At 41.3% G+C, this 22470-nt stretch overlaps 1 protein-coding gene across 3 annotated transcripts; it reads right to left on the bottom strand.

The window, feature by feature from the left end:
* Positions 1-362: 362 nt before the first annotated feature.
* fgf17 (fibroblast growth factor 17) lies at positions 363-6522 on the bottom strand. Of its 3 annotated transcripts, none has more exons than XM_062379683.1 (5): positions 4713-6522; positions 4581-4617; positions 4136-4283; positions 2284-2390; positions 363-829 (listed from the first exon to the last, which is right to left on the bottom strand). In XM_062379683.1, exons 1-5 carry the CDS (start codon positions 4742-4744, stop codon positions 539-541), a joined length of 615 nt encoding a protein of 204 aa, XP_062235667.1. In that variant the 5' UTR covers positions 4745-6522; the 3' UTR covers positions 363-538. The 3 variants fall into 3 exon arrangements, with proteins under 3 accessions (XP_062235667.1, XP_062235675.1, XP_062235658.1); XM_062379691.1 differs by having other exon boundaries at positions 4136-4280; XM_062379674.1 differs by having other exon boundaries at positions 4136-4313; positions 4713-5404.
* Positions 6523-22470: the final 15948 nt, after the last annotated feature.

Genomic DNA, 22470 nt, shown 5'->3' with positions numbered 1-22470 from the left:
TGTAGCTTTCTTTCTCTGATGCACCTGCAGTATCAGCTTGGAAGATTTGACATATTTCATGTCCTTTTTTCATCATTTCATTTCAGATGAGATTTTAATTTCAGTTTGTTCACCCCCTGCATTGAACAGTGTGGACTGTCTTGTACAGCATCAGACTAAGATACATTTCCATTGTAATGTAGTTCACTTATCATGCAGAAAGTTAAATCCTTGGGTCATTCTTTTCATCTGAACAATATATTTACCCCTTAATGCATTAGGGAAAAATAATGTCTCTGTCATGCTCCACTTTGTTATTAAACACCCTTCGTCCTGAACAGTCCCCCCCCCCAACGACAACACATACACAAGGGACAATTAAATATAATCCATCTGCTTTACTCTCTTTCAGTATTTACACGTGACCATTTTACAGCAATATTACTCTACATTTATGGCATTTTCGCCATTGCTTACCTATCAAAAATATACAAAAATAAAATTGCATCTGTTTCTTCCTATTTCACAGCTGGTATCAGTCCATGTCTTTTGCTGCGTGTTAAGAAGAGGTATGTGATTTCCTGTTCCGCTTCGCTCGACGTGTGGACGGAAATCGGATGAACTCAAAGTGTTTGCTTTGGTTCGTGTTGGGGAAGGGAGGGGGGCCCGTGTGTAGCCTCTTGATGAAATGGACCTCTCTCTGGTTCTGCCTCGTCCTGGAGGCTTTGATGGGCCTCCCTTTCCTGGTGAAGGCCACATACCAGCCCTCATACTTGGCATTCTGGAACGCCGTGTAATTGTTCTCCAGCACTATCTCTGTGAAGATACAATCCCTGCTCCGACCATTGGGCTGCATGAGGAGAGAGAATGGTTCCTTATGTTAAACATGGACAGACTCGCAAGGCATGAAACATATATGTTTTGTTTGTTCATATACACATCAAACAAAAGGATCACTTACTATAAATACCAATATTACCAAAGTTATATGATTTATAATAAGCCAATGGTCAATTCGTTTTTTTTCCTTCATATTAAACGCTGTGTGTACAGTCTGTGTAATGATTGAGAGGGTAGATATCATATTCTTTCTTCTTCCTTTTTTGACTAATATCTATCAATAAATATGAACCTATAACAAGCAGTAAGTTTGTGTAGTACACTGGTTCAGAGCAAAAATGGAAGGCTTATAAATTAAAAGATTTAATTCACTTCTTTCAACAACTTGGTTCATAATTCTGCTGCCAGCCACAACCTTAGCTCGGTGGGTCACTCCAGTGTTTTCCTAATCTTTATGCTAAGCTAAGCTAAAAGGCTGCTGTACCTCATAACTTATATTCAGACCTGAGAGTGGTATCGATCTCTTCATTTAAATTGTAATTTCAGTTAACTCCTGTTAAGTAATAAAATATGAATCCAATGATTACAAACTTTATGTGCTGCAGTTGTTGAAATGTCGATAACACGCAACCTATGCTGAAAAATTGTCACAGCCACATGTCAGTGGTTTATTATCATTTTAGCAGATCAAAGAAAAAAGTAATTTCCTCTTGACTTGTGTTCTGTGTCGTGTTTAGTCTTTCTAACAGACATTCGAGCAGGAGGAGACATAGATTTGTACGTTTTCGTGTCAGCCAGATATGTGGATCCATCTTTTCCATTTCCATGAAGGAAATGGTGAGTTGACTCATGACCAAATACACAGGCAGTGCATGAGGGGTTTGTACTTTCCCCTCAATCCTTTCAGCTGTGGTTCTAAGGCGGAGCGACAATCTCTCACTTCTCAGAGGATTCCTTTTTTTCCATCACATCTTCCACCCCATGTCTTGGGTTGACTGACATGTTAGGACACTACAATGACAATGGACTGAGGCTTTCATATCGGAGCTGCAGTGTCTATTTTAGTGGATGTGAGATCTGATAAACTGACGCCGAGCACAGATTATATGTCTTCTAAAGAGGAACTAGCTCTTGAATGGATTAAGACAAGTGAGTCATGTCTGTGTTCTTTGGCTGGAACTGTAAAAAACACTGATCATACTGTGTTTACATCCTCTTGCTACATTTTATCTGCCTGGCAAAGTGTGAAGGTGTTTTCAAAGATGGTTCAGATTATTTGACACAATTCTTGCTTGCAACTTTAGAATTTGGCTTTTTAATATTATCTTACTATAACATTGTGATTACTTTTACTTATTTTAACTTTATTTTACCACACCAATGACTCCAAACTGATCCATGCTAAATAACATCAAAGTTAACTCTGTTTGTCAAGTTAAAAAGATAAAGGAATATATATTGTACCTTTCCAACAAGTTTACCCTTCCGGTTCATGCAGAGGTAGCGCCCACTTTCTGCTCCTCTTATCCTCACGCGACTGCCAAACGTGTCTGTCTCAACAAACAGGCGAGCTGCAGAGAAGAAGGTCAAGTTACACCAGAATCCATGAAATCAATTTTCTTTTAATGATTATTTTGTCATATTAAGAGTTCCATGTAATATCCAAAACCAAAACTACACAGTGAAACATGCAGTTCCACTGATGAATAAACAGAATTCTGACTGTAGGCTGCAATCTGTTTTTATGGACACTAATGCTCCAAAGTGAAGATCCACAATTTGATACTTAAGTGCAACGTGTCAGACATAAATCATGTTTCCGGTCTGATGTTTGTTCATTTAAGCTTATTTGAGCATTTGAGAGTCTGTAAAGCTGTTACTTGTTGTGTTCCGTGTTAGTAGTTCAAATTTACTTGTTATGCTTGTTATCCCTTGTATATTAAATTGTTATCATTAGACAATAGCTCTGCTGGGCTGAAACCAACAGTATCGACCGGCTTTTGGAATGCAGGTAACCCTCCTCAATGTAACTCTATGCTGAAAGACTAAACAAATCATCAGTGAGCGGATGATTGAACATTAAAGAGTTGTATTGGCAGCAGAATATACATTCTCAACTGATTCTGTCCTGCAGTGAATTACAGTCATTGGGCATTACAACAGGCTTGTTTATTGGGGCTATGGAGACAAAGGACTTGCCCTAATCAGCCGTTAACTCGCCAGACGATGGATTCATGGATACAGCAGGGAGGCTGAATTAACATATAGGCCTGAAAACACCTCACAGAGGGACACGCAGGTAGGAGGTGAAACTGCTGGTTGTGCCTGAGGACATCAGTCCCCAGCAGAGGCTTTGTGCCCAGTGTCAGGGACCGAAACATGACATTTGATTCCCTTCTCTAAAGAAACTTTAAACATTTCTATGTTTGTCTTTTATTGCAAGACCCCTTTTCGTGTGACAAATGTGGTTCAAAAATTACAATCTTTGTAAAGCCTAGACCCTCAACATGCAACAGGTTTCCCTGCAAATTTGAAGTTGCCAATATGCACAGTTTATAAAAGATAAATACCGGTCCAGACTAGCCTCAGTTGTGCCTCTCAGTCAGAGCTAAGCATCTGACTCTCTGAAAAATAATTACCAAGCTTTTAAACTCTCTTAAGTCCCACACATGACGAACACAAATCCCCAGCGGACTCATCTAACTATCATGATGAAAAAAAGATTCAGTTTGTTGCATGATACTTTTTTTTTGAATGTTTTGACCACATTTCCAACCCCAGACAAAGATGTTGGCCGCAGTGACAAAGCATATTGTGGTACAACATGACTCAAGTGTAAAATTGTACTATAAATATATATGGATGTTACCTACCGATATAATTTCCCTAAAAATTAAGTACATAGATTGATTAATTCCCATCTGATTTCAACAAGAAAAAAGAGGTTACGAATATATTTCAGCAATCTACTAATTTTTCATGCAGAAGTTCTTGGGGATTTGTGGGATTTCTCAGGTTAATTGCCTTTAAACATCTTCTGTGTTTTTCAGAGATCAGTGGTACATTTACTTATTATTCAGAAAATTGGATGCTTAGCTCAATGCCATGGTGGAGGATGGGAATTGTCTAAAACTGCTCTAGCTACCATTAAAAAACGAATTGTGTTCTCTGCCGTGCAGACCTACAGTGGTGAATGCCTCTAATGAAAATACTGCTGAAGGATCATCTCTGTTAATAAGTACAGCTCCGTGGCAAAAGCTACAACCACAGCCACATGTGTTGCAGGGCCAGCAGCGGGCCTCGGGTCAGCTCTTACCGTACATGTTTCCATCCTCAGCGGTAGCGGTGACCCGTTTGCCCTGAATCTGGACGTGTTTCCCGCTGGTGCGGCTGTAGAGCTGGTACACCCTGATCTGTCTGCGGCTCAGCTGGTCCGTCACTGCGCCCTGCGTCCTCACGTACTGCTTAAAATTAGGAGACGGGTGATTCTCCCCCTTTCATGTACAGGGAAAAATAAAATACATAATTCTTTTTCTGTCTAATCTGAGATAAATGAGTATATAGCCAGTTTTACAAGACAGGGTGTACGAAGAGGAATCTCCCCATCACACAAATAAAGTTAACAATATCTACTACACAATGAGATATTCACAAGTAGGATATCACAACTTAAAACCAACTTTCTTTTCAATTCCAATTGTTTTTTAAATCGTACTTTAGAAGATAACTTTTAATAGTGTCATTCAGAATTTAGTTCTTACCTGAGCATGGCACCACAGCACGAAAAAGTGAAATGATCTGCAGGGGCAAGAAAACATGGAGAGATGTTATCGTATTTGAGTAAATAAAAAAATCTGAGTATTTCATTCTACAGCTTTAACCCGACGACTTACATATAAATACAGCGCTGGTTTATTCCATACATCCTCCTTATTTCACCCGACAAGAGAGGAAGCAGATAGTCCAAGTTGGATGCGGTGCGTAAATCCAGCGGTGCTGCCACACAGTTGCGTATGCACTTGTGACCTGTCCATCCACACCAACAGAGTCTCTAGTAGAACCACCGCGGAGTTATGTCCCTTCACATGCAGGCCACCAAACCCCCTGGTCCAGCTGACTGAGTGGTGAAGAGCTCTTCTACAGATCCGCGCTGTGCATCACCCCCAGGTACACCCATTAGAAACAGAAAGCCTGCGCATCCCTGGGGGTTCAAACGTGAGCGCTTCCCGGCTCTGTGCAGCTCTGCTCCGGTTAATTCCAGGTTTTGAAAAGCCCTCTGCCTCTCCGGGATCAGGCTGCTCACTGGTTAAATGTTGAGAGGCAAAGTCCCTCCCTGAAATCTTCCTTCGGTGGGTGGGCACAGCACCAAGACCCCTAACGATGATTTAATAGCCCAGAGAAACGCAGATGTGAGGTACAAGAGAAATTATTCACATTCAGGTTTTGCTACAAAGAGACTTATCTCCACTCTTATATTCTTCAGCTCAACTGCAAAATAAAACGAAACGGTTGTGGAAGTTTTGGTTCAATATCTCATTCTGTCTGATTTTAAGGTAGCCTTGATCATTACTGTAGCATTGTATTTAAAAGTGAGATGCCTAATCGCACCTTATGGGTGTGGCAATTAGGTGTTAAAGAGGGCACAGCCCCCCACTCCCACCACAAAATCCCTTTTATCTCTGTGTTGACTGGTCACACTTCAAGCTCATGTAAATGAGCCAAAACAAACCATTTAGACAAAAAGTTCCATGTCTAGATAATAAGCAATCCACATCTCGAGATACTGAAGGATTCTGTCTTTTCCTCTTCCCCTGACAGCAATAACGTTAACGATAAGAGAAGAGAAGACAATACCTGCTCTTACTCCAGAGCTGCAGGATCCAGATTGAACACTCAATTATTATTATTATTATTATTATTATGAACTTGTGCTGCTATCATTGATAGCATAATTATATCTATAAATATCACTATAATCATTATTGCTACTATAACAACCAGTCTGACAGATCTTAAATATGATGGTTACACAAGTATGCCTGGTCTCTCTCTTCTTTCCCCTCTTTTCTACCCACCTTATCCTCTCTTCCCAATTTTTCTCTGCTCACCCCAACCGGTCGAGGCAGATGGCCGCCCACACTGCCGACGAGTCTGGTTCTGCTGGAGGTTTCTTCTTGCTAATTAGGGAGTAAATTCTCTCCACAGTCGCTTAAGTGCTGGTTCATTGTGGGAACTGTTAGGTTTCTCTTAAATTGTTACGTCTCGGCCTTCGATGTTAAGTGGCTTGAGATAATGTATGTTAAAATTACAAATTGAATGTAATTTATAACTATCTGAGTCCAGATGAAACATTCCTTGTGTCCATGGACAACAGTGTAACATGAAGCTTCAAGTGCCTTCACTTGTTACCCTTCTCACGTTCTCTTGACCCCTTATCACCCCAGTCTGGGGCACTAAAGTGATAAAATGCAGCAGTCGTCTTGGACACACCGATTTTTCAGACTTAAGCTAACAGCAGTGACTGGTTTCTCTTGGTGATCTCACTTATTACTGTATAAGACACAGTTAACATCAGCTCGTCTCCTCTGGTAATACAACATTCAATATTATTATTGCCAAGAACCTAAACAGACATGTGAGTAATGTGTGCTGAGAGAAGCTCTTAATGATGCAGTGGTGTCATCCATGGTCCAGTAAGTGTGTGGCAGCTAGATCGAAGAATCATCAGCCTCATGATGTCATATTCGCTGTCATCTGGAAAACAGGCAATCAAAAACAAAAACAAAAATCATCAGAAATGAAACGTTAAATCAGAGAACAGAAATGTAAACCAAATAGTATAGATCAATGGATGGTGACCCTCAGGCCCACAAGCCAATGACAAAGACAAGACAGCAACTTAGCAATAAGTATAATCATGCCATTGGTTATTTTTTTTGTGCAATAACAAAAATAGCAATCCCTTTGGAATGGATCAGGTTAGGTCACAGTCAGGGTGAAGAGAGAAACACATAGCTGTTACATGTCATCACTGATGAGAGCTGATCACATCAAGATAATTGTCTTTAAAAGAAAAGTAGATTTTGAGTGTTGCTCTTTTCAATACAAAATTGAATAAATCAATGTTTCTTGTTTGCGGCAACTTGCTCTCTCTATGGTAAGGATTTCTTGCATTTATGTTCAAAACCAATTGTGAGTTGCATCATCATCATAAGATAAGATATGTTTATTTATACCAAACACATGCACAGACATGCACAACACACTCATGCAATGGTAGGTAACTTTAACCTCTGCATTTAATTCATCTGTGTGCAGGACACACAGAGCAGTGAGCAGCCATGTACGGCGCTCGGGGAGAAGATGTTGGGGGAGTAAGGTGCCTTGCTGAGGGGCACTAGACAGGGTAGGGAGACTCTTGGATTTTTGGACATGTCAATCCAGGTTCGTCTTTTGTTGTCTCTCCGTGGAGTTGGACCAGAGACGAACCAGAGACCTTCTCTGCCCATAGTCCAAGTTTCTGCCACTAGACCACCGCCTCTCATCACTACCATCTGACATCCGCTGCCTCATCAAAGAGAAGCAGTTCAGCAATTGCATAAGAGAGGCTAGTGCTATATATGTGCTCAATAATTTAGTAAGTCCCTTCAAAGGCTCTGATAAAAGGTGAAATGGTACCTGATATGGTTCCTCACGTGAGACCTGCATTCACTGTTGCTTTGTTGTGAGTTTCATTCCCACATTATGCTACAGCCAATACATGTTGAAAAGCTATAAAGATGGGTACTCTCCTCCTGGACACAATGTTATTCAAATTTATTCTGGTATAAAGTTGATATATGGTATAAAGTTTTGATAAATTCTGACATCTAATAGATACTGTAGACTTGATGTCTTGATAGCATGGTGACAACATTGTTACCTTTATCTTCTTACATTAGCTTATTGGTCTTCTCCCTCCTACCTAATCCACATACATCTAACTGATCCTCATATAGTTTATATAGTATACGAGATGTGACTCATTGGTAAGAGGTCAAGTTGTTGTAAATGTCAAAAGCTGGCTGTGCAGGATTACCTCTTCAGCATGTGGTGACGGCCGCTAACAAGGATACCATTTTATTTGACAGTAGGGTTGCAGAATACTTTTGCAGTAGCTGCTGTCATCACTGCGGAGTTCACTGATCTCTGGCTACGCTCTGTTGTCAGCAAGATGTTTAGGCAATGGGATGTAGAAGGAAGAAAAAAGGGAGATAGGGCCTCACAAAATACCACTCGTCAAACTTTCCTACTGCCAACTTAAAAGCGCATAAACACACCATCAGAACCTATGATATGTTAAAAAGTCGGAGTAGAAGCGGAAGAGACAATCATCTTTTATTCTTTTGTGTGTGAATATTTTACCCTTTTGGAGAAAAAAAAGGAATACAAATATTTCGGAATGTAAAAGAGATGTGATACATGTAGTCAACACCAAAGCACAACAGAGAATCAGTATAACACTCAATTCACAAGTTTTGAAAATCCACTCCCTCCGTTCTTTTAAATCAATGCTTATAATACGTAGATTTTTGTGAACAATTATTTACCAAATGCAATGTAGGACAACCATGTCTAACATTGCTTCAACCGCCCCTCTCAGAGGGACACATCACTGGCATAGGTAATTTCTTCAGAGTTGAAATTAATTCTAAGTAGACATTTTATGCAAAGATGAGAAAATCACTGTTTTATATACTGGTATATGTTTTTTACCATTTAAAGTTATGATGTAAACAAGTTAAACACTGTGTGAGCAATAGTTCCAAATAATCTTTAAGTAATGACCCTGATAAATATGACAAACAGGTTAATCATGTAGTCGTCTTAATACTGGGAGGATAAACTGCTTTACAGACTTTTGAGCAGTTGCCAAAATGTCCAAGTCTTCAGAGCAGTGAAACTCATGCACAGCCTTCCTTGGGGCTACTGTAGCTCCAGTGACAAGTGAAAGGAGAACTGGTGGTCTCCCAACAGCTCTGACCACATCGTAAAAATCTCTGCCATAAAGAGCAACTGGCCACTCTTTCTGACCCTGCAAAAATAGAGGCAAGGGTTCAGAATGTGGGTGGTCCCCTTTATGAACGATCAAAAGGGGAGACATACAAAAAAGAACGAAAAAAATACTGTAGGATTGATTTGGACGAGCAGGCCGCTCCTCATCAAAAGCTACAGCAGTGGCAGCGGGGCTCTGATTGTCTCTCACATCCTCAATCACGTCTGCCCCCACTTGGCTGATTCAGCAGCCTGCTAATGTAAACGTAAGCTGTTAATGTTCTTCGGGAACTTTTGAAGTTAAACACACAGAGGTGAATATGTACAACTTATTACAAAGGCTGTTGACCCTATGGTATTGCCCTGCCATTTGCATGCTGGCCATTTGAGCTTGCCAAATTTGACACAGCTGACGCAGGCAATAAATTTGAACTAGTCTCCCCACCCCCTTTATCCATAATGAGTGCTGCCCCACAAAGCCTTTGAACACAAACAAACTCATAGACACACACTACAAATTCAAGCAGTATGGGATCACATGGGATAAAGTTGTTTACGTGATGGAAGGCATAAGCAAAATTGTGATCCTACAGTATGAAAATGTCCAGTGATGAGTTAAAATGTAACATAGATACAGTAGGTCAGCCTGATGTGTGTGAATAACTAATGACATTAAGAGCTTAAAGCATGTGATGTAAGAGGTAATAAGTGACAGACAACATTGTCAGGGTGACCAGACTATGCAAATCCCCCTGAGTCCCTGAGCGCTGGGATGTCCAACAGGTGAAACCCAAGTTGCTGATCCATGATTAACACTTGCCAGTTGCAGACAGGCTCTGACTGCTTCATCCACATGCCAAAAAGCTGGGAACATGTCAGACTTCAAAACTTATAAAGTGACTCACTCTGCTGCCCTTCTCTGAGCCACAAATGCCAAGAGAGAGGGAGGCTCGAGTGTGTGTGTGTGTGTGTGTGTGGGGGGGTACAAGAGATGGTAGTAATGAAAATAGTCGGACGCTGTCCAGCTACAGTAGGTCGGTCAGACAGGGCCCAGCATCTGTGTTATTTTTAAGGAGCAAAATGTCACTGAGCAATGAACATGCTCAAGGCGCATATCAAGGCGGGTTAGATGCAAGGTCATGCCTGAGGACAGACACTGTTGTAAATGGTAGTGACACAAATGCTTGCACTTTGAAGTGGTAAATGAAGCTCCTGAGAAGAAAGACATTGTTAGCTCTTGACTGATCTTACTGCAATGTGCTCATGTGCATTCTCTCAGCTGTTTGTAGAAAACCAAAAAGGTTTCTATCTCTGATTTCTGGATAGTCAACAGACATTTAAAGGCGTTTTACTTTTTCTCTGTCGGTAAGCTTTCAGAGTCATGAATTAAAGAGGATTTCAGGTATTTGTCTGTTTTACTGCTGTTGATGTTACTCACCTCCCCTAATGTGCGGTTTGAAAAGTCAACCGCATGTCATTCAACATATCGATAAAATTCAACCCATTTGTTTTCCAATTTATCAAATAAGGCAGTAAAACATTCGCACTATTTCAACAACACATTGCTCTCGGGTCCACTCGGGGTCTCCCTATAGGTAGGATGTGTAATTAACGTTTTCATAACTGTCTTTTAAACAACGCTTAGTTTCAGCCTCCCTATGGGCAGACATGCTTTTGTTGCCAAGCTGACATAAAACGAACAGTTAAACTCAGAAGCCAAAGAACCACGTCAACTGACAAGGTAGAGCAATGTTACAGGAATTTACACAAACATAACTGAATAGTTAAATTGTTGTGACATTGGAGATTAAAAATGACATTCATTTAGCTGCAATTCTGCTTGCTTTCTCAGCTCATAAAATTTCACAAAGTGTCTGAATTTGTATAATGATATTAAATGTTGTAGGCGTAATGATATAGGCACATATTGTACACTATATACTTCAGTTTCTTTGCTGGCTCTGTCATAATGAGGATACCAAGCTTACTTTTTCTTATAGCTAGCTGCCTTCTTCGGCTCTGGCTGTTGGAATGTGGCGAATGCCTAAAGTATGTCACAGTTGTTTCTGCAGTACACCAGAGTTACACAGTGCAATACCAGCTATTCCGGGAGTGCTGTGGCAATGAAATTCTCCCAATTGTTTATCATCAAAATGATTATAAAGCCATATCTAAACTAAAAATTATTGTGTTTTAAGTACATCATTCAATCAGAAGGGGAATATCAGTGTCTGCGTTATTGTTTTCCACAGTGTCTGTTTCTGCATGTCCAGACCTCAGAATTATCAGTTCTTTCCGGACCCACACAGCATCCTCCAACAGCGTTTTGTTGAAATCTCTGTTGTTTTTGTATAAGCTTGCTTGCAAACAAACCTAAAAAGAAAACAAACAAGGGAGGAACATTACCTGCTTGGCAGAGATAACAAACCTGTGTGTGATCATGAATAAGGCAGATAGGTTGAAAGAAGCGATTGTGCAAAGCAGTTTACTACAGCTGCTTTAAGACATGTACTGAACTCTGTTGATCCTCCAGCCTTTTCATTCCACAGGGGCTGTATGTGTGAACACAAATGACCGAGTGAGAGCCGCTGAACCTTCTGAGGATTTTCTCTATCGGACTCCCTAGTATGAAGTCCGCAAAAAGTCTTGAGGAGCCGATGTGAGACCACAGCAGGATTGACAAGGATTTCTAACGCGTAACAGATGCAACAATGAAAAAAAATTTAATTATAATAATAATATTTCTCTTGATACACACGTAGAATACACAAACTATGATAAGAGCCGACACCTTTGTAAATGTGCTGTAAACCACAACAGAGATGCCCAGCAGCATTCATACCTTACCTCCTGTGCATGCTTCACCACCCGTCACCTGAACGCTACAGAGATTTGATTTGTTGTGAAAATGTCTAAGTGGAAAATCTGCCATTGCATTGTGAATGTATGATAGTCAACCTCTGCAGAGAGTCTGGACCCAACTCTCCGTTCTTCCTCTTGAGTTCGTATGAAAACGGCTCACAAAACCTGCCATTCGTAGATTTCAAAGGGTCACATCTTTATGAGACATTTGAGATTTTTGATCGTAGGCCCTATCAAGACCCTTCAAATGATCACATCAGGTTGCCTGTGTCTCATTCACAAAATGATTCACCAAAGAATGAACTTCACCGTGAAGGGTGCCAAGTCCTGCTGCTGTAAATGCATTTAAAAAAAAAAAAATTATAGCTGCCAATGACTCAAAGACGGATATAGTAGTCTGTCAGGGAGATGAAACAATCATATATATATTTCGGTTTAGTTTTTGACCTAAGACCTGATTCTATTAATTACGATTTCAGGTCTTTCAAAACCTGAAACTTGGTAGCTGCAACATATTCTCCTGATGAATCATTCATTTTGGTTAAACAGTTTTCCCTTCAATGATATTCCAGATTTTTAAAGACTCAGGTACCTTTGATGCCTTCCACTGTCATTAAATAGATGAATATAAATTTAATTATAACAATGATTACTGGGTATCTTTATTTATTTTTAAGATTTGTATTTAGTTGACTCTAAATTTCTAGCTACAGCCTACACCATCCTCACCAAAGCCAAAACTTACTTTTGAGAATATGGGGCAAGAGAAAAAAGCATGCAAACAATTTGACCTCTGAAAAACTTGCATTGGGAAACTAGCCATTTATTAGAAATTAGTTATGGATGGAAAAACATGTGACCGCCTGCTCCCAGAGGACACATCAGGCCATTATATTTGACTGGTTTGGGATTTCAAGGACTCATTGATAGCCATTTTCAAGATTTATTCTGTCATTAGTTGACAGCAGGACTATAGACATATATCACTGATGTCACTTGGCTGTGGGTCAAAACCCCCAAGGAATTCCTCAGAGGATTCCTTTCAAAATAAGAAAAAAATGTATGTTTCCAGCTACAGCCAGGCGGAACTTTTTCTTTACTGCATAGAAGTAGGCAACAGCATACATAAAGTATATGATTGAGAGACAACAGGTAACCAAACGTGCACTTTATAATCTATGAAAGACTACCAATGTGCAACTAACAAAACTAACAAAGAAAATGCAGCACTATCCGACCCTACATCGGATTTCCAACATGTTGGCCTCCACCAATCTGCATGCCAAAGGGTCCTTGTCGTCTTGTGTGTGAGATTGGTATGTGATAGAAAAAGGGCAGTATATAGAAACACTGTATGAATGTGTGTGTGACTTGTAGTGTAAAGAGCTTTGAGTGGCAGATCAAATTGGTGAAACAATTATAAATCCAATAATAATAATAATAATAAGTCCATTTCAATATAAAGAGGCAACAACATGAACCCAACGATTAAATGGTCAAAGATCTGATCGAAAAAATAAAATATTTTCCTCATGGTTTACTTTGTTTTATGTGCATACACATTTAAACTGTAAATAAAGGTATATATATTGTACTTAAAACCATCTGGATCACCGTACATGCAAAATTTATGAAATATATATGTACAAATAGAGCTGTAGCTCTCGTAAACATCCGTCTGTCCACCACAGAGTCCTTGGTAGTGAGCGCTGGGCCCCAGTCGCAGTGAGCTTTCTGTTAGTGGAGCTGCAGCAGCTGTCTGCTCCCTCCTCCCCTTACTGCTCTGATCTCTGCTCCACAGTTCACACCTGATCAACAACGACTGCACTTCACACAGGAATTTTCCATTTTCTATTTTCTGTCACCCCCCACAGCCCAGCCCCACCACCCAATGGGCCCCAGACCGATGGCAAGACAAGTGGTGCCCTACAACTGCAGCATGCCTGGTATGTCAGGCCTGCTCCCATGACTCAAGCTGTGGAGAGAATGGAGACATACTGGTTCTCCATTGTTAACAAAGCCACCCATGTTACATCTGGTGACAGCCAGTGGAAATTCCAGCAACCACATCAGAGTAAGGAGACAGGAAGCTGAAGAATACCATTAAAGGGACTATGATTACACTTTTGGCATCACTACATTAGGTCTATTTTATTGAAACATTTGAACGCAGTATCAATAGTAATCTCTGTCCCTGCGGGTACTTACATCTATTCTGAGTGATCCAATCACAAGAGGTCAGCTGTAGCTGTGTGAACATAGCGCAAATGACTCTGACCCCAACACACTGACAATATGTCAAATAGAAGTTTTTACTTAATTATAATAATCACTTTGTGACTTTAACTAAAAAGCTAAAAGTAATAAAATACATTGTTTACAACATGTATCTTATAAGGATATACAGTTGTTTCTCAGCCATTAGGTCAAGTGTTGTGGACGTGCCTTTGTCCCCAGCAGCAGAGTTAGCTGAGCTGCTGAGCCTGGGCCTTCACTGGCTGTGAATGAGCCTGAGAGAAACAATGGGCCGGTGGAGGCGAGATGAGAGTAGAGATTGACAATTGACAGGGGTCAATGGTAGCCCTTGTGGAGGTCACAGGCAGGTAAGAGGGCAGCGCTGTGTTCAGAGCCACTCAGAAAGCCATCAGTCACATGTTCCACAGACATAATGACATAAACAAACAATGCCTGGTGTTACTTCAACGAAGAGGAGGGAAAACTGCCATCACTCGTTGTTGTTGGTGGTGAAGATGTGGGGATCAAGAGAGGCTATCTGTCTGTTATTATTCTGCTCTCTGTCTGTACCTTTTTAGCATAAAACCAGAATTCAGGGCAACAAATGAGTAGAAACTTAGATTAAAGTCTATTTTATGAAGTAAAACCAGCAAAAAAACTTCTCTATTAGATTGTGTAGTCAAAAGGCTGTAAAGCCAACCAGACAGTTCTGACCAGACTAAAGGAAATGAATGTCTTGTCCTCCTGTGCAGGAGGAGTCAGGTGGCTATGGAAGGAGCAGTGTAACAGGACACTTTCAAAGACAGCACTTAAACACTTAAGAAACCCACAAGTGCGTCTCTCGTTTCTGCTCACCTGTGAAGCCCCAGCATCAAGCCCCGAGCAAGTCTCTACAAGTCCCACTACTGTGGCAGCGACAGAAGAAGTGGCTCCATTAGGTTGGATTTGTTAAGGGCTGCATCAAAGTCTACATGTGCAAACTCAAAGGCCACAGTGTCAATGGAGGTACTCTGTAGGGATTGCAACTTGTGTGTTCCCCTCCATCTATTTCTGATGGTGGTGGAGTTTGTTTAGCTGGAATACAACATGAAGAAAGACAGTAGTCATCACTAAAGCTGCTTTCAGACATGCACTGAACTCCGGATAATCTCCTGACACCCATGTCCCAGTGAGAGGCTCCTGAATTTCTCCAGAGATTCTCCTGCTTGCCCCCTAGTAAGAGATTTGGAAGAGGTGGTGGTCTAGAGGCAGAAACTTGGACTATGGGCAGAGAAGGTCTCGGGTTCGTCTCTGGTTCGACTCCACGGAGAGACAACAAAAGACAAACCTGGATTGATCTGTCCAAAAATCCAAGAGTCTCCCTACCCTGTCTAGTGCCCCTGAGCAAGGCACCTTACTTCCCCAACTTCTGCTCACCGAGCGCCGTACATGGTCGCTCACTGCTCTGTGTGTCCTGCACCAGATGGGTAAAAAGCAGAGATTAAATTTCCCTACCTGCATGAGTGTGCCTTTGCATGTCTGTGCATGTGTTTGGGATGAATAAATGGATCTTAATAACGTCCAAATGAAATGATGTGACATAAGGTCACGGGAAACCTACGCAGGATTCACTGTGAGTGACTGGGCAAATTTTGTACTGGCTTCCTGCCTCTGCCTGTTGCACCACCCCTCACCTGAACGCTCCAGAGATTACTATGTTTTTCCAGAAAAATCTGAGTGGAGAATCGCCAGCTGCATTGTTCATGTGAGACAGGAAAACTCTGGAGAAAGTCTGGACCCGATTGAGAGGACATTCTCCGAAGTTCATGTCTAAAAAAGGCCTAACCAACACGGCAAGCACACTAACGACCTCCTGCTTGTTGAGTGGTGACAGTCACATTTTGCGTTACGTGGATACAAGTCCCGTACTGCACATGGGTGTAACACTCACAAATAGAATCTAAACACAGTGACAGCAAGGAAATAAAGTATCCAATGGTCAAATAACATGTGTTATCGTGGAGGTGAAAATGCAACCCTTTACCACTTATTAAAACCTGCGCTGTAGGTTCTGATGGTTTCAGCCCCTAACAGGCAGCAGTGCTGTCAGAGGGCTGCCTCTCACTTCTTGAGTAGCCAGTGGTCAAGTGGCCTCTATCTGAGGGGGCTCTGATAACAGTGTTTGATCTTGTTTGTTTGAGTGGAAAGCAAACACTGGTGGGGGGTCAAAGACATTTACAGTAATGCCATTAGCCCACTCATTTAGGTCACAAGTGCATGAACTAATGGGGTGATGGAAATGGAGCTTCAAAAGGCGTTAGCACACTATTATGCAGCCCATAATTGCTTTTTAATTAATTGAGTGAAGCTGTTTTTCATGGTAAACATGTCAATCGTAGAGGGGTCGGATGAGGGGGGGTTATGTCAAGGACCATATATTGGGAAATGGAAATGGGGTAGTTTAAATGCTGCTTAATGGGCTGTCAGAACTAACTTGTAAGACAAGCTGTACAACCTGATCAAACAGTTGCACTCGCAGATCGATAAGTAATTAATCTGAGAGGGGAGGGAGAAAGGTGATTATTTAAATACAGGTATAACTACATAGAATTCAGACTGTCCAGGAAGATGCACTCTGTCAAAATAGTTGTGGAATGAATGAAGCGGTTCAGCTCAAACTGAGGTGTGATTGGTTCTTTTCAGTCACAACTTAACCTTCGCTGATTTGTCAGGCTCCTATCACATAACCCCCTTTTGGAAGAAAACAACCGCCATTAGCCTCGGTTACCAGTGTAGAACCCAACATGGATAATCAATTACAGGCTTCGCTGACCCTGTTGTCTTTGCTAACAGATGTTGTGCAGTTAAATTCTGCATTTAACAATAATGCAAACTTGTAGGATACAAGCTAATGTCATAGAGATACAGCTCTTTTTGCAACATAAAAAACAAATGCCTCTGTAGTAGGTGAGTGGTCCTGTGTACCCCTGAATATAACCAGAAACTTCACTGCTGGTGCAGGAGAATTGCAACAAAACCACAGGGGTTCTCACAAATGTTTATTCACCAAAATGCCCTGATATAAATGTTCCTGCAGGAGGATCAGCTCCCAGCAAACCTCTCAGGTTCAGACAGGAGGCATCAGTAAACTGAAGGAACAGTCAACAGCAGAGCAGAGATAAAGCGTGAGATCTGACAGCGGATACAGTTACATGTCACTTCTGATAGCTCCCAGCATTCCTGAGAAAATGTCTGCCTATACCTCACTTCAGCACTCCAGCCCCCTCTCCCTTTTTCCCTCTCTGTTTGACAGGCTAGGCAGCAGACACAGAGGTCCACAGCAGGGTGTGTGTGTGTGTGTGTGTGAGTGTGAGAGTGTGTGTGTGTGTGTGTGTGTGTGTGTGTGTGTGTGTGTGTGTGTGTGCACAGTGGGCAGTGATAGACAAGCATTACCCTGCTCCCCATAGCTCACAGTATAGCTCCAGTCACACTCCAATTAAAACAGAAGCAGCTCAGTGCTCTCTGGGCTGCCTGGGTGCAGACAGCAGGTCAGTCACAGATAGAAAGACTCAGACAACCATCCTGACAGTGTCTCTACCACCGATGTGTGGTCATCTAATATCTGTTTTAACTGTATTATAATTGATAGATCATGGATAGAGAAACATTGTTATTGCAGAGGGGATGAGCAAGAAAAGTACCACACTGCTAATGCTTCACCAGCCAATGAAATAATCACATTCCAAGTATAACACTTAATATAAGGTATTATACAAAACAGGATGATGCATTGTGAAGCTTTGAACCTTGTAGCAAATGTAACAGATCATGAAATGTATTTTAAAGTAAACTAATCCCAAACTAATATAAAGTTGCAAACTAGTTGTGTAAATTACTCTTTCCTTAAAAACCACTGATCAAATGATTATGTCTAAAGGAGTCACTTGTATTGATGAACCCACAGTGAATTATCACCAATTGTCTCTGTTCTCTGCAACATTTTAGTATATTCTGGGGAATTTATTCGTTTTTCTTTGGCACACAGTGTTTTACATTTGGTTTCAGTCTCTCACCATAAAGGTTTTATGTAAGTTTTCTCAGCCACAGAGTGCATTAGAACCACACAAATGATACATTTTGAAACTAAACAACAGTTAACATTGGTGTTGCTTTGCAGTGTTGGTGACAGATCTTGGTGAGTGAGGAATATTGGTTGTGAATTGCCATTTGTAGCCTCCAGTTTGACATTTTAGCCATGGCTCCTTCTTGTTGGAGCGACGAGCACCCCCCCCCCACCACCACCACCACTACATACCTTTCAAACTGGTTTTGTTGGTGGTTTCTTTCAGATGACAGGATTGTTTTTGCTATACAATTAATATTAAAACAATTATTTATAATAAGGTGGAATCTCCGTATAACATTTGATAACCAAAAAAGGGCAAAAAAATTGCATTGGACAGCACATAAATCCCCACTCCTGCGGACACACCATTTGTTGCACATTCCGGAAGCCGCCGATGAATGACATCCTGTGAGGTACTACCCGTCAGGCCAACCCACACACTGCAAATTCTGAATGCCTCAATACAGTGCACCTGAACCGTGAAAGGAAGGTGAAAATTAAGTCTACTTTGGGGCATTAAAAAAAAGCCTGTGGCTTATCTCCCGGCTGGAATGATGCCCTCCCCTATCCGACACACAAGGAGGCAGGGAAGCTGCCTTGAATGGGGAACAACATGGCCCTTTACAAAGACCTGTGATAAACAATTCGTCCTGAGTGCCAGGGTTTTGATTTGACCATCTAATTGCTGGTTCAGGATTGAGAGAGTGCGTGAGGTGGCTGTGAGGGCCGGGGAGCTGTGAGGGCCCTCAGGGAAAGCCGCTGTCACACAATAGCAGCCTTTATTTCACATTCAGCTTCTACAAAGTGGGTGTGCTCAAAAGATTTAATCCCACATTCAGACCTTACAAGAAAAGTCATTCATATTGAAAAGGTGGGTATAACACTGTTTCAGGTGCCTCCTGTCTAACTCCTAAATAAGAAAGAAAAAAAACTATTATAGTTTTTTCTTCTAAAGTTGAACAAGGTAGAGAGGGAACCTGATCCTTATCAGGAGCGCCTCTGAATCCTTCACTGGCGCTCCTCTAAATGGGCTTGCTTTTTCACAGGGGCCTAATCGAGCAGGATACCATTCCTCACTGTGTGAGTGATGAGTGGCTGACACAAATAACAGTAGGCCATGCATGTAAAAGGGTGGCACAGTGGTACAGGATTACAGGAGCCTCATCTGCAGCGGCCTGAGCCTCATACCTTCACCTCCTAAAACAAATGGGATTTCCAACCCCCCACCCCCTAACCCCCTAACCCCCACCCCCTTCTGCTTCAAGAAGCAAGAAGTCCATTCCCACAAACATTGCCCCCGACCCCCTGCTTTTAAAGGTCACCCGCTTTTTGCTCCTTGAATTGCCTCATGCCCTCATACAGTTTACAGTGCTATGTGGTGCAAAAATTTTTTTCAAAGAAGGGTGAAGCCATCTATATTAACACCAACTGTACTTGCTTGAAAGTCATGGAGCTCAGAAAGAAACACAAAATGGCTACAAAGAGATGCAGGACAACCCAAAATGTGTGTACACTGTGACAATCGTTTTCACTCTCATGGTGTGATGGAGTCTCTGTGTTGTTTATTCAGTTTTATAATATTTCATTTGAAAATGTGTATCTTTACATTCAGGGTAACTAGGTAGCAAGCTGACAGAGAGTTAGGTCACTGAGGGTCGCAAAGGGGCAGACGCACACACCTCCAAGTTCCCAGGGACACGGACCTACACGTCATGAGGACGAAGGGGTTGATTCCACCTCTGTTAGTTGGTTCAAAAACAGGGAAGAGAAAATCAATCTATCATTGTCCGAGCTTTGAAACACGTGAAAAAACAGATCAGGAATCAGATAATAAGGTCAAATCCCTAGAATATACTGTCTTCGATCTCATCCGTCAGAGAGTCAACTTTCTTTACCCCTAAAAACTAAGTTGATTTTATTTTTTTGAGTAAATTAGATAAATTAATTCAATTATACTTTCTAATATTCCCTCATTGAATTTCAAGTTTAATACATTTTAAATTTAAGAGTATATATATATATTGAACTGCATACATGTGGGGCATGAAAAGGTGAATCAAAAACAAAAAATCCTGGCATGAAAAAATATCCTTTGGTCCCTGTGAATTTGTGTTGTGGATCCACTGATGTAGGTAAAGTAATCACTATTGTCAGTTGTCACCATATTCTCAGACATTGGGAATAACTGGGTTGAGTAAAACATTATTATTACTGGAATAAATAATGGCCTAAATTTTTTACCAAGGTTGTAATAAAATAGAGCCCTTTAATTTGCAGCCCCCGGACAAACTCCTTATTAATTACTGGCCGTGTTAGTTGCCTATAATTACATTACTATCACATTGACCCTTAAATGTCTCCTAAAATAATCTCAGGTTTACACTCAGGCCATATGCATCCCAGTATGTGCTGCATTCACATTCATCAGAGAAAACCCTAAATTTCTCTATCACCTCAGTCAACGGAGATGGTCACTTCAAAGCAGGGACTGAGTCACAGGGGCAATAGAAGCCTGGGACGGACAAATGCACAAGTTGTAAAACTTAACAAGGTGTGAATGCCCTCTGTGTGCCCTGGCTCTCCAGTATGCTGGGGCAGTCTGTGGAAGTTATCAGGGCCTGTGGTACACTGCAAAAAACATTGATTCTGAGACAAAGAAGAGAGAGAGAGTCTAATTCACATTTGGAGATGCAAAATTAACATCGATGAAGCCAAGTGTTTGATCTACCTGATGGGTGCTATGATGAAGGTCTGGTTTACAAATGGATGTAATGATGGAATACAAAATGTAGCAGCTTAATTAAATGGGACATGAATTCCATTGTTATCCTGACAGAGATGATTAAATGGGGACATACTCATCCTTAAGCAAAGGCAGCATTATCACAGTCATCGATTGTAAAGAATCACATTGGGTGATTCAGCCTCACTTCAGTTGTTGGCGAATTAGAATTTGATTGCAGAAGTTATTAAAAAATAAGAAATCTTTTGCCAAACAATACAGATGCTATCACAGTTAGACAATATCAACGATAATATAAATATTCACACATATTATATAATTACAAATCATTAAAAGAAATTAAATAGTTTATGGATAGTCAGTCAGAAACCATAGTTTTTAAAAACAAATTGAAGACCTTCTTATTTTTAACAATAGTATGTTTTAGTCTAGTTTTGCACAAGAGAGGAGTTCAGAGGTAGCTACTCGCTGAGGCTGTAAAGGTCCAGTGTGTAAATTTAGTTGAATGGGATTCATTGGAAGAAATTGTCACAACCCGGCTCAAGAATGTGACAAGGAGAATGATGACACAAGTGGACTGTTTCTGTTAAGGATTTTTATTGAAAAAATTAATTATAATCAACAACACAACCTGTGTCCATGAACAAAACATGAAAAGAATGCTGCAGTCAGGAGTCAGGAGAGCCAACCTCGTCCCACGGAGAACCAGCAAGAGAGACATGAATGTGGCGAGGCTTTTTAAAAGGCAGAGCACACCTGGCCGAGGTCGTCTCCTCCACCCACAGCTCAGGGGGTAAAAGATCAAGGAAACCTAGTGTGCAGGTGAGGGTTGAGGGGGTCGTTAAACCCCATAAGAGAGGAGTTCCCACGGAGAATCCCAACACATCAACACCTAAAATACATGTCTGAGGAGGAGAAGGTTTCCAGGGTAACTGAGATTTGATCCTAATGTCCGTATAAAAATCTGAAGGTTAGAATGTTGCAGTTCTCTGGGGGTTGGCGCCAATTACTGTCGCAGTGGACCTCCTGTTACCTGTTCTCCGTCAGCAGGCGGAAGCTGCGGCGCTGTTGTATAACGCCGGGTTCACACCGGACGCGGAAGCGACGCCGAAGCGAGGCGTAAGCGCTAATCCCTAGAGCGCAGGCGCTTGGCGGTTCACACCGGGCGCGGTAGCGACGCCGAAGCGCCGCTGTTATCAGCCTGCAGTAAAAACGGCATTTAATAATTTTTTCAAGCATATACTTACTTTTTGTTCCAAAAGTAACTGCAACTGCCTCCCAACATGTTTCCTTTTTAGTGTTGTCTTTATACAACATGTTCCGAGGATCATACAACTCACTGTACTTCTCCACTTCAATTATATGTTGAAGAACTTTTCCGCTGTTTGCTCCGTTAAATGTCGGGTGCGTTAAATGTCGGTGTCAAGGGTAAATGACGTATTCTCCACTCAAACCTATGTGGAGAATACGTAGCCCATCCCCCTCTCTATCTCTTTTTATCTTTATGTCTGCTTGTGTGGCTGAAGTGGATGGGCAGAGGGGGACATTTAATAATGTGGTCGGTAAAAGTGGTAAAATTAAAACTCCTGGACAACAGAAGGTGAATACAAAGTATGGGATGCATATTTGATAATTAATCTCACATAAAATATGTCGTCAATATCGTTTAAAG

Source organism: Platichthys flesus, chromosome 3 (assembly GCF_949316205.1).
Source record: "Platichthys flesus chromosome 3, fPlaFle2.1, whole genome shotgun sequence".
Lineage (NCBI taxonomy): Eukaryota > Metazoa > Chordata > Actinopteri > Pleuronectiformes > Pleuronectidae > Platichthys > Platichthys flesus.
The sequence above is the reverse complement of the archived record's forward strand: the minus strand, read 5'-3'. Positions and strand labels throughout refer to the sequence as shown.

Excerpts from the sequence above, each read along its gene's own strand:
- fgf17 (XM_062379674.1), bottom strand. The coding sequence starts at position 4,744 with ATGTATGGAATAAACCAGCGCTGTATTTATAT. Across the intron at positions 4,314-4,580 it reads TGCTGTGGTGCCATGCTCAG|GGGGAGAATCACCCGTCTCC; the intron begins GTAAGAACTAAA and ends TGTACATGAAAG. Across the intron at positions 830-2,283 it reads AGGGTAAACTTGTTGGAAAG|CCCAATGGTCGGAGCAGGGA; the intron begins GTACAATATATA and ends CTCCTCATGCAG.